This window comes from Pyxicephalus adspersus, chromosome 3 (assembly GCF_032062135.1).
Source record: "Pyxicephalus adspersus chromosome 3, UCB_Pads_2.0, whole genome shotgun sequence".
In the NCBI taxonomy this organism is placed as follows: domain Eukaryota; kingdom Metazoa; phylum Chordata; class Amphibia; order Anura; family Pyxicephalidae; genus Pyxicephalus; species Pyxicephalus adspersus.
Genome location: NC_092860.1, coordinates 126,286,415 through 126,298,709, shown reverse-complemented (window position 1 = coordinate 126,298,709; position 12,295 = coordinate 126,286,415). Strand labels below are relative to the sequence as shown.

The window sequence follows — 12,295 nt, the reverse complement described above, 5'->3', positions numbered from 1 at the left end:
CCCTTCAGGGACAGGACAACGTGGACTTTTTGCACCACTTTTGCTGATACTTTACATCCAGAAATGGTGATATGTTTTATCCTTTAGGTACCACTTCATCTGTGTTCTCTAAAAAGTGCATGTTTATATCAATCTGACAATTTTCATACATAAAATATTCATCACTCCATGCTTTCTTACCAGTGCCACCTTCTTGCAGGTATTTCCTGTCTATATACACTTGCCATCTGCTGCTGTGCTTGTGTTTTAAGAAGGGATGTACACTCATCTTATTCCCTAAAACATACTTAAAATTTAGCCAGCCTCTCCTTCACATGTACAGGACTGTAAAGCGTGGACACGCTGGCCTATGTTTGTTTCAATCACCAGTTCTGGGTGCACATTATAAGAAAAGCCAACCTGTGTGGTAAAACTTGAGAAATGGCTTCATAAAGGTAGTTGTATAGATAAGTCTGATCATATTTAGTTGGATGTTGGCTTTCTATTCGCATATGTCTATAAATCTCACAAATTGGGTTTGCTTATCCTTACTAACAAATTTGTCTTTACAGTTTCGGGACAAATCAGGGGTTTCCTCCCAAATTAAATACATCGATGTGTTGAGTTTGGAACCAGATTACCTAAAAGCTTTTCCCAAAGCAGTCCATGCTCTCATGTTTGCCTTCTCACCAACACCAAAGGTAGGGTTATGGCTGTAAAGATGTGAGTACTTTTATGAAAGTTTTTTTTTTTTTTGTGATTGACTCAGTGAGGATTTTATACAGTAACTGACACCATGCTGCCTAATATGTTGAGACAAACATCTGTCCTAATTGAATTTTTAAAATAATGTACTGTTCTGACTTGTGTACAAATTCAACTTAAGAACAAACCCCCATGTAACCCAGGGGCAACCTGTATTTCTTCTAGAACATTGTCATAAATCAACAAGCCTATTCGGTGCATACTGGGATTTCATGCTGCTATGGGTTGACAGACGAGTAATTTTTGAGTTTTGGTTAAAAATTGCAAAATCTAATAGCACAATCATTCTGGCACTTTGTCAGAAAAACATGTATTAGTCTTTGATAGCACATTGCTTCTAAGCTTGTGGTGTCAGCACTGACAACCTAATTTCTGATGGATTTCAGGTAACTGACCTCAGCCCTGAAATGACAAAGTTCCTGGCTAACTCAAAGGTCTTTTTGGTTTTACAAAGCTAATCATTTTATGGTGTAGCTTAGCAGGAAACCTATACAGATAGTTGTATTATGTGGTTAACATACAGCTTTAGCTCCAGTAAAGTTGGACTGTTCAGAGGTAGTGATGTATTTGCAATGGATTATGCACATGCATGGTTTTTATTTTGTTCTAGTATAGCACTAAACTGCCTAATGCAGCCATTTAGATTGATGTCCATTCTTTATACGTTCAAAGAAAAGTAAGCACAGTATGGCTTCCAGAGGAAGCTTGCTTTGACCCACACAAGATGGCATTGTATTCAATATTGCAGTCAAATGTGGCCTCTTCCACTCGTCAAGCCTCTGACTAAATTTATATCCTTGCAGCATGAAGAATTCCGAAATAAGCAAACTGAGGACAAGCAGCTGGACTCTAAAGTGTTTTTTGTGAAGCAGACATTTGAAAACTCCAGTGTAATTGTCGCCATGATTCACACTATAGCTAATAACAAAGATTCGGTGAGTTTTGGTAAGTTTGTAGAATCTTTCTAGCTCTTACAAAATTCTGATTGAGACATCTTAGAAAACTTTAAGCTAAACTGGTTTAATCAGAAAATCAGCGGTCTATACATTTCTCATTGGTCTGCTAAAACCATTTTAATGCTCTAGGGCCATAAGCAGCAGCTTGGCCTACCAGGCCATTTTAGGAGGTCAAGAAGGCACACTAGACCGGACTCTCTCTCTCGAGTCCCATGCTGATGGCTCTGCCCCCCCGGAATGTCCCTGATGGGAAATCCCTCACCACAATGCATATGGAGGAGAGGGAATGTTGCCTTACCCCGGTGGGTGAAGTGTAAACACCGGCTGCGCTAGATAAGGGAAGGGAGGCAAAACATAGAGGCTCAAGAGCTGCAGGTTGCCAACCCCTGCCGGGCAGGATTAGGCCGGATTGACCAGGGGCATCAGGTTGCCACAGACTACTGGCTAGACTCTATCTGGCCTAAAGGCCGGAGTTTGCTACCCCTGCTGTAAGCAGTTAACAACTGCCTCTTTAATTGGCACACATTTGTGTTTTTTGTTTGCCACTCAGCTCATGTAATTTGCAAATCACTGCTCAGTTTGTAAGATTGGCTAGCATGTAGTGCAATACACTTTTCATGTCTACAACTTTAAGTAGAGGTAAACTTATCCACCTCGCTCTTACAGCAATACAGATTCTTTACCTGATACTTGTATCTTTTCATGTCCAGGATGGAAGGACTGACTCTATAAGTGGATGTTCATTCTAGCATTAAGGTATGATGAGACAGGAGTGATGTCATGGGTAAGGTGAAGTCAGTATAGAGTGAGGAGGTGAACAGGACCATGGACTGCAGATGCCCTTTTATTCAGACTGCCCTCATCTGCGTACATTCTTGTAGCCAGCCATTACAAGGCTTGTAAAAACTGCTTTTGACAGTGCTGGCTGTATGGGGGTGTAAACTGTAAAGGGGAATGATCTGGAACTAAACCCATTGGCTGAATAAAGATGGCCTTCTGCTGGACAACTTGTGTTCATTTTTTTTTTTTTTTTTTTCTGTGAACAAATTGCACCATTAAGGTTAAGGGATGTCCTCTCCCACCCCAGGCCTTAAGAGTAGATATGCCTGCCTTAGTTATCACTAGCTGTGGTACACATGGCAGATTCCCTCCAGATTAATATGCTGCTTTCTACCACATAAATTAAAACTTTTTAACTGTGCTGAAATGTATGTTGCATATGCCACTGATCTGACTTTTTGGGAATATAAACTTTCTATTGTAGGTGAGAATTCTTCACTGAAGAACTTTATTGATGCAGCTGGTGATGCCTCACCCGATGAAAGGGGAAAGCTGTTGGAAAAAAACGAGGCAAGTATTTTTATTTATACACTGGTTTTTTAGCCTGCCTTTCATTTTCAGTGCTTTGCTTCATATTAATTGATCTGATGGCTGTAATGGATGATTTTTTTTTTTTTTGTATTTCAGGCTTTGTTGTCAGATTTCAAGTCTGCAGCTGAGGGCTTTGTTAGGGTAAGTGCTTTGGTGTTACTGAATATGGACTTGGTCATAATCAATATGATCCACTGATGTGTGTTATAAGTTGGCTTTATCCCTTGAAAAAACTTCGCTATTTTTTTTCTTGTGCAAGAATCACCTTATTAATCATTGACTTTTGCTGCTCTATCTGACAGAAATCATGCAGTTCTAGTATGATAGTATGCAGTTCTAGCACAGTATCAGTACAGCTTGACTGTCTCTGTTCAAAGCCTTTCATGCTACTCAGTAACTGAAATCTTTATATTTTACAGCAAGAGGGAGGTGACCACTGCAATGTAACTGTACTTGTTGAAGTGAACGGTCACCTATATGAGATTGGTAAGTATAACTTTATTAGATCTCTAATGGTCCTGATGGATTTGGATGTTTGTATTGGGTTTTCTCTATTCCTGCTGTATTGGTCAAAACTTATTCATACGCTTGCTGCTTTATTTACTCCCCCTTAAAATTTATTCAGTTTTTTTGTTTATCTCCAGTACCACTTTTGAATGTAATATCGACATTTATACAAGTTTTAATGCAAGCCTAAAACTTATAAAAGCCTATATTGCTTTTATGGGGGTTTTGTAAGTTTATAAAATGCTGCTTTGAAAATCCTAGGAACACCTGTAAATTTCATTTTATTTCAATGCAAGTGTTTACAAGCAGCACAGATTTTAAAACTTGGAAAGTGGCAGTCTTTAATGCTCAAAAAATTGCCTCCTACCAATGTCATGTTGTGGACTGGCCTATTGGAATACATGGGGCTTTTAAATGTTGGGAGGGGGGTGGCAGTGGAAATACTCCATGTAGACTAAGCCCAGGAGGTGTTATAACTGATGCATTTTTTTTTTTTTGTACGTTCTGTCACTAAATAAATTTGGGGGCCACAAAATGTCATTTAGCTACCATTTTTATGTACCTAAAGAGGAAGCAAACTCAAAACTGGCCAAAACAAAAAATACTTCAATCCTGCAGAGGAGTTGATCAGTCCAGAGGTTTCTTCTATCAGGTTCCGTGACATCCTGGTATCAGCCATGTTCTCTTCCAGGTTCTTCCTATGTCACCCAACAAAGGTGCAAGATCTGGGGGGGAAAACTTGCTGATCTCACTGCATGTTTGAGGTCTGCAGTTTTTTCTTTTGAAGGACTTCTGCACCTGCTCTGTGCTCATGCATGTGCAGAAGAAGCACCCTCTGCATTTTTTTTTTTTTTTTTTTTTCCTGCATGAATGGCAGCTCAAGGCACCTGTCAAGGTGCACAAACATCCTACCTTGTAGTGCCCCTAACATGCCTTTTTGGATGCATTCATTAAAGATTCCATTTGAATTGATCAACTTTCAACAAAAAGGTGTGAAGGGAGGCATGTGTCCTGGCCTTAAGCCCCTTGGGTAAGGTTCATAGAGCTGGTGTGTCTTTTAGTTTTATAAGATGTTATAAATTTAATAAGTAGTGTATAGGCAGGAAGATGACTCTTACAACGGTAATATTTAAAACTTACGTTTTGTCTTTTTAGATGGACAAATTGATAGACCTATTGACCATGGGCCACTATCTGACAAGTCCTTCCTGGAGGTAATGTAGTGAAAATGAATGGGTGGTATATCCAGAATTGCTAGGCATAGGAAATTTGGCACTTAAGTCTGAAAGTTTAGTTTCTATGGTGTTGGTTTTAGATCCCCAAATCGCCTATTTAAAACTAGAATTGCATATATATAGTCATTGGCATCATGTTGCCTTGTCTCCAGGCCAAGCCTCAAACATGCTTATGAAAAAATTAAAAACGACCTGGCGACCAGACACCAAATGTAGTGGTTACCAGAATGAGACATAATAAATCTTACCAGTGTCAATGGTACAGAAGCTGTGCCTCTTATGATGTACATGTCTTTCAGGTTAGTCTTGCAACAAAGTGAAGGTAGAAATGTCTGAAATGGTAAAAGGCAGAATGTATACAGGTAATGAACAATACAGAATGACCTTAAATAAACAAGTGTGAAATAACATTTAATACTGAACATTTATTTTTTAAACAGAACAAAAACTTCAGTTTTTTTTATATAAATGTACTGTTAACATTTCATTAGTTATCTTAATTTCAACACAAGATTCTGTACTGTTGGTTACACTGCCACCATTGGTGGCATTGGACACCTTGAGTACAACACTTTCCATGCCAGCGTTGCTCAGTTGCAAATCAGTACAGAGCAGGTCAGACTGACTGTCTTGTTGTAAAACTTCAAACATTTTATGAAGTCAGACTAGCTAACAGACAAAATGCTAAACCATTATGCCTTTTGTTGGTATTCTGGGATGGATTATACAGACTGGTAGCCTAGCTGCCATTGTCTCAATTCCCTCTAGCATTATAACTAGTGGCACAGAATGTCCCTTAAGCCCCTCTAAATGCAAGGTGCTGTTTTAGTTGTAGGTAAATGGAAGTTTTGAATATTTTTTAGTGCTAGGGGAAACTCTATACATGTTTTACAGTTTGTAGAATACTGCAGGGCATTAGACATTCTACTTCAGGCCTCATGCCTATTTTGCCAGCAAAGGAAATAAACTTCTGTCATGCTGCAGCTTTCAACTTCATACATAACCACTGTTAACCACTGCCAGACATGTCCACTGTCTTAACTAGAGAGGATGCCCTGCTTACCAGCTCTTGGTGCACTTTAATAAAACAGATGCAGAGGTTGAAGTCTCAGTAGTAACCATAAATGTTCTCCCTTTTCTTTTAGAATGCTGGTCAAGTTTGCAAGCAGTACACTGAGCAGGCAAAGGATGAAGTTCGTTTTTCAGCTGTAGCCCTTGTCAAGGATGCATAATTTGTCAGGCTTCCTGTGGTTTATGTTGATATGCCTTTCTTTTACCCAACACCTAAGCTTTGTAGCTGATGTTTCACCTGCTTGCCATTCCTGCAAAAGTGCTTTTTTCAAAACTACTGCCCATCTACAAAAGATGTTCTACTCTTGACAATTTGCACTTCTGTTCAGTAGTGTCCTTAATAAATAGTTTTGAAAAAAATGTTTATTGGTCTTAACTTGGTACTTATCAATGTGTAATATACACTGTATAGAATAAAGTGTCAGATGAGAATGGGAGAGCTGTGGCCAATAAAATGCTGTAAAAAAAAAAAATGTAAACATGGGGGCAGCAGGGAACTTCCTCCATTGATGGAGGACTGCCTTGATCTTTTGGGGTGTTTAAAATGGATGCAGAGATCAGAGGGCACATAACACCAACTACCACAACATGACAACAAATAGTTTTCCGTAATGAGATTTGCTGAAGGGCTTTACTAGAAAAGTGAAACCTGCCAGACTGATCTGTGATGTACAGCTTGTATGAGCTAAAAAGCCACAGCCAGAGAGATTTGTCTGAAACAAAACGATGGAACCTTCACTCAATGCAAAGATAAAACCAGCAGTATGGACTAGCATGGCTAATAGGTTGACAGCAGACCAGAGAAAAAACCTTACAGAAAACAAATATTTTCACTAGTACTAAAGAATTAGAATCATACCTGAAATAGCAATATATCTGGCAGTGCAAGTAACATGACAAGGAATTGGAGCTAGAGAATACTGAGAAAAGTTTGTGTTTTTTGGCGCAAACTGTTAAAGGGGTATAACTACAATGCCACAGAAAATGTTTCTTACCCAGGAAAAGATCAACTCCCTGATACATATTGTTATGTTTAATTGGGGCTGTACATTTGAAAACCTTAATAGTTGTGATCATTTTGTTAAATTTCAAAATGTATTTCTTGTATGTTTTATGTACTTGGAGGCAAAGGATGGCAAATGCATAACCCTAATGATGACGTTGTTCCTATTAATGGCCACATGAGGGCACAATCGCCATGCTTTCTGCTCTTTGCAGTCACTTTTTCTCTGCAGTAGTATCTTGTGTTACAAACAAAATCCAACTGTAATGCATTGTTTTCCAGATGTATACCTAGAAATTCCATAACTAATAAATAGAGCTAGCATTACCATACAGGAGAGAGCTTAGGCCCAAAATGTGTTTAAACATTGAAATGACAAGATGTACTGTAATAGCTTAGGACACCAGGTTTGAAATTTAGAAAAAACTAAACTGGTAACCTAATGTACTAATGCTTACATTCTAAAATTAAAACACCTACTCTGCATTGGTAGAAAGGAACAATGACTACATGTTGATACCCAACATTACATACATCCAATATATGTTCTATGCATGCAGAACAAACTATATGCATATGTCATCAGAAGCCCACACAAGCTACAACACTAGTAGCAGCTGACTGATGTGCGTTGTCTCCACGTATCCAGCGCTGGTTCCCCCAGAATGCAGTTGCATCCTTAGTAATTGTATAGCAGGGGTAGTAAATGGAACCCTTAAAAGCATGAGTATCAGGTGTGTGGGGCTGTCATATCTATCAGGGAACAACCAACTCTTTGATTTGTCTGTCGACAGCACATTTTTTCCATAAGCTTTCGTATCTTTCTTTTACAGTAAATTCAAAAGCAAATTGTAGTCTTTTACTTTTTTTTGCCTGCAAAGGCTTTTTCACTGGCATACCTGCATTGCTGTATAAATTGGAGCAATATCTTTCTAATTGTAGCCACACGCACTTTTGACACCGGCTGTTGCAAAAGTTACCCCCAGTTCCCACAATATGTGTAAGGGGTTCTTTGAGGTTTCATTCAGCATTGGTCAGCTCCTGGCCAGAATTTACTGGTTGAAATCTGTCACTTTTAGAATATTTTTCCTACAGCATATTCATTGAGTTTTAACTATTTTTGTATATTATTTAAACCCCTTAGTAGCCAATTAGATATCCACTGCCTTTTTTAGAGGGCCTTAGTTTTTTGTTTTTTTTTTTGACATGACACCATACATATCGTAAGTAAAAAAGAAAAGCAGACCCTGGATATATAAGGGATTTAAAGCTTAACTCCAAGTGTGTGTGTATATATATATATATATATATATGTGTATATAATTTTTTATTTTAATGGATGTTTATACAATTATCTCCAGTGATAGTTAAGCGATGTCTGGATTGCTGGTTAGTTCTTCAGACTCAACAATTCTATTTCTGACTAATAATACAGATTCCACCACACTTCCATCAGCTCTAGATTTGGGAGATGCAGCTCTTTCACAGATGTACCAGTGTTGTTTTCAGGCCCCCTTTCCCCTATGGCTATTCACGGAATACAAAGCATTCTGCGATTGCTGGGGGGCCATGGAAAGGACACTAGTATGGCTTTGAAAGAGAACCACAGCTGTCATATCCAGGGCCATCAAGAAGTAAAGTGGGAGCATGCATAAAACTTGATTTAAAACAACCAAGCAATAATCTGAACGTGATTTACATCTCACTTTTAAATAACTTTGCACAAACATTTATTAAAAAAATACTAAGCTTGCAGTTTTGTTTCAGAAAAGACATTCTAACTTACTATCTAAGGTTCTTATTAATGGCTCATAATCTAGAACTCCTGATCCCTGCCTAATTCATGGATTTGAAGTGGTGGTAAATTTGAGGGTATACTTAGCCAGTGTACTTTGTCAGTGTTATGTGCCATTTGATCAAGTGTGTCACCTTTAGCTGTAGGTGCAGTTTCAATGAGGATCTAGTGTTTGCTTCTGCAAATCTGTCAAAAGACCTAACAGGTTCTGTACTCGTTTACATGACTGTATACTGTCACTATCTCTCTGGATCAGGTAAGATGTTACCTTCTGCTACACCATTACTAGAATGCAAGGCTCTCCAACATTTTGGCCAGCCATGTCCACTGTCCAAGTGATATGGCCCTCTGATGCTGCTCAGACAACTAACAGAAGGTTAATTATAGCATTATATTAAGTGCGTTTATTTTTTGTTCTGCCAACCATTTTACCATAAATAAGGCTACAATGGCAATTTAATCTCTTTGCTACTATATGCTTGTTGGTAGCCATCTCTTTAGCAGAACATTGATTTCCCCTGACAAGTATTTGAAATCTTTAGTAGAAAAGAGATTACATTTCCAGTGTTGCCCCAGCCCATGAATGGAACCCAGGGTGGTAACATGGGTAAATGGGGAGGGCATTGTATTCCTTGGTTCCAAGCATTGCTCTTTGTGTTCTCAGTACAGAATCATATGGCCAGAGGCTACAGAACTATGGAGTTATGGAAGGTTTGGCAAGTCTGATTAGACTAAATACAAATCAATCTAAATTTGCTGGATTGCAATGTTTTCCAGGTATCATTAGTAGTTCAATGGCTCTGCTTGTGGCTCTGCAAGATATCTATAAATATATGGTAAGTCATGTTAACACATGGTGAGTCCTTCAACTCAGGGAATGCAACAGAGCTTCACCATTCCCAATCTTCAGTACACAGAAAATACAGAGAGGAAAAGAAAATGCAAACCATTCTATTTTATTTATAGTAAAGTGGTTGCTGTGGGGCCACAAGGACATAGTCATGTGATATTTTAGGGCCTGGTTGCTAACCAGTGTGAAATGTTTGCATTTCCAACAGTGAGCAGCTCTTAATATAACCATAACAGGTGTCTCCTGTTCATGTTATTACACAAAGTGCTCGGACTGCGTCAGACAGGTGCCACTTCAGTACTACAGCTGTCAAACCATTGACTGTTCTTTCAACTATAGTGAGGTCACAGAAGCCACATTTTTACCATTAGATTTATGGCATGCCTAACTCTTTCTTCTTTTTCAGAAATGTACAGATCAGTCATTTTTATTATATACAGGGAGTGTGAGGATACCTAAGCCCTAATTGATATACACAGGCAGGATGGTTTGCATTACTAAATATTGGGAGGAAGGACGTACTTTTCCAACAATCTTGGTGGATGTAGCCAACAGTAGGCCCCTGTGTAGAACTGAGTTGGGCACCCCTGTTGTCTGAGGAAGGTGCAGGGCCATCTTGTAGTGGAACACCTTGCATCTCCCTTTGTCCATCACTGACATGAAAATTGGATCTTTGTGGTTAGTGGGTGAAAAGATTGATCTTTATACTTGTTGGATGTGTTGGCAGCGACATAATCACCACAGACAGGCTTACACTCCCTCGCTGGTCTGGACTTCTGCCAAATCTTACCCACTAATAGGTGATCAAACAGGGAATCAAACATTCCCTCATGTGAATCGTCAAGGTCCATTTGTTTCAATGGCAGTAACGGATTCCCACCAGGGAATGTCAGATTCGCTGTTTTATAAATAAAGCCTCCAGGCTTCCCTAACTAGTCCTCAAAAATAAGTGTGGTCGTTTAAGGAAAAGAGCATTTTTAGGTATTTCATTTTTCATTTTTCTGAAAGCTCCATGTCAGCATACAAATAGGAAATAGCTAGCCCATATAAGAATGGAAGCCCAAAATACTTACCAAAGAAACAGCAGGCAAAACTGTATTTCAAAAATGTTATTGTTTTTTTTTTTTCATAATTTAATAATAAGACATTTTACAATCAAACAGTTGAACAACAGACAAAATAACTGAATAATTATCTTGTAACACAAATTTCACAACAAAACATGACAAACAAAAAATAACAAAACTTCAATTCAGAATAAACAATAAAGTGTGTTTGTCTCGAAGGGAGAAAAATCTCAATATTTAACATTTAAGAACTAGTAGAAGGAGAGAAAAGAAAAGACAGGCTGTGTAAGAGTAGTGTTTAGAATTATTCAATAAATAAACTTTCAGTTTTTATCAAAATAAGTTTTGCCCTACAAAAGCCTGTCTTTTCTTTTCTCCCCTACTAGTTCTGCAATTTGTTCAGGCTGGGCACGTTGAGATAACTCTCTTTAAGTCATTCGGCTGCTCTCCTTGGTTGAACTCACTACTCCATTAACCACCTGGGCGTTTCACTGATGTCTAGATTTCTGTACAAAAAGCGGTACACTGTTTTTCATGAAATTTTTTTTTTTAAATTGTAGACCTGTAACTTACAAAAATATGTCCGAACAAGGGTCTAGTAGATATCATGAATATAAAAAAAGTTTGAAACACAAAATCATGTAAAAAAAAAATGTACTTTTAATAAAATTAAATAAAAAACACAAAAATCAGCTTAAACAAGAATACATAAATAAATCAAAAATACTGAAAATGCAATAATTCGATATACTGTATAGTAATATATTTTTCTAAAACACCTCCCTAGTGTGGTAAATTTTAAAACAGAGTCCAACGTCACATAGCTATAGACAAAACCACATAAATATATTTTGTATAGGATTGGATACAGGACTTTGTATTGAATCCAATACAAAATATTCGACGGGCGCACGCACGGACATCATCAGGAATCGCAGAGGGATGCGTACGCGAACGCCGGGTATTCTAATTCTTTCCGTACTTCCATGCAAAAAGTGTTACATTATTTGCATGGAAATTTATTTTAGATTGTAGGCTATAATTCACCGAATTACTCAATAAATTCTTAACGCATAACTCACCGAAATATGTCCAAAATTTTATAAATTTAATAAAAAAAAATTTTATAAAACATAAAAAAAATCTTTAAAAAAAAATAGTGTATAATGTAATTTAATTGTACAGTAGCTTATATAATATATATATAATACAATTATATATATATATATTATATAAAGATTTCTTTGTATTGGACTCAATACAGCTTTTTTGTATTGAGATCAATACAAAGTTATTTGAATTTCCCGCCCCGCCTCCCGCACCGACGCATGCAGCGACGTCACCAGGAAACCCCGGAGTTCGTCACTGCACTCGCCGGGAGAAGAAGGAAGAGAGAAGACGTGTCCAGAGGAGCTGCGGGGACCGGGTAAGTATATTCTTTCAGTTGTAATCCAATTGTCATACAATGTATGACAATCAGATTGCAATATAACGTTTGTTTAATCACCTGACAAAAGTTCGGGTTTAACACTTTTTGCAAGTGTTTTTACCCCGAACCAAGGTCGGGTTTAACGGCCAGGTGGTTAATCAACATTTAAACATAAAATCAGGATAAATCCCCAAAATCTGGGTCAAAACCTTCTCCCTCCTAGCAAGGTAAGTAGAGGGCAAATCATGTGACACATTAGGGAAAAAT

General features: G+C 38.0%; 1 protein-coding gene across 1 annotated transcript; it reads left to right on the top strand.

The window, feature by feature from the left end:
• The first annotated feature begins 476 nt into the window (after positions 1–476).
• On the top strand, positions 477–6,254 carry UCHL1 (ubiquitin C-terminal hydrolase L1). The gene is made up of 7 exons (XM_072406278.1): positions 477–680; positions 1,548–1,689; positions 2,965–3,050; positions 3,168–3,212; positions 3,491–3,557; positions 4,734–4,792; positions 5,959–6,254. The coding sequence occupies exons 1-7, from the start codon at positions 492–494 to the stop codon at positions 6,043–6,045; spliced, it is 675 nt and encodes a 224-aa protein (XP_072262379.1). The 5' UTR covers positions 477–491; the 3' UTR covers positions 6,046–6,254.
• The last annotated feature ends 6,041 nt before the right edge of the window (positions 6,255–12,295 follow it).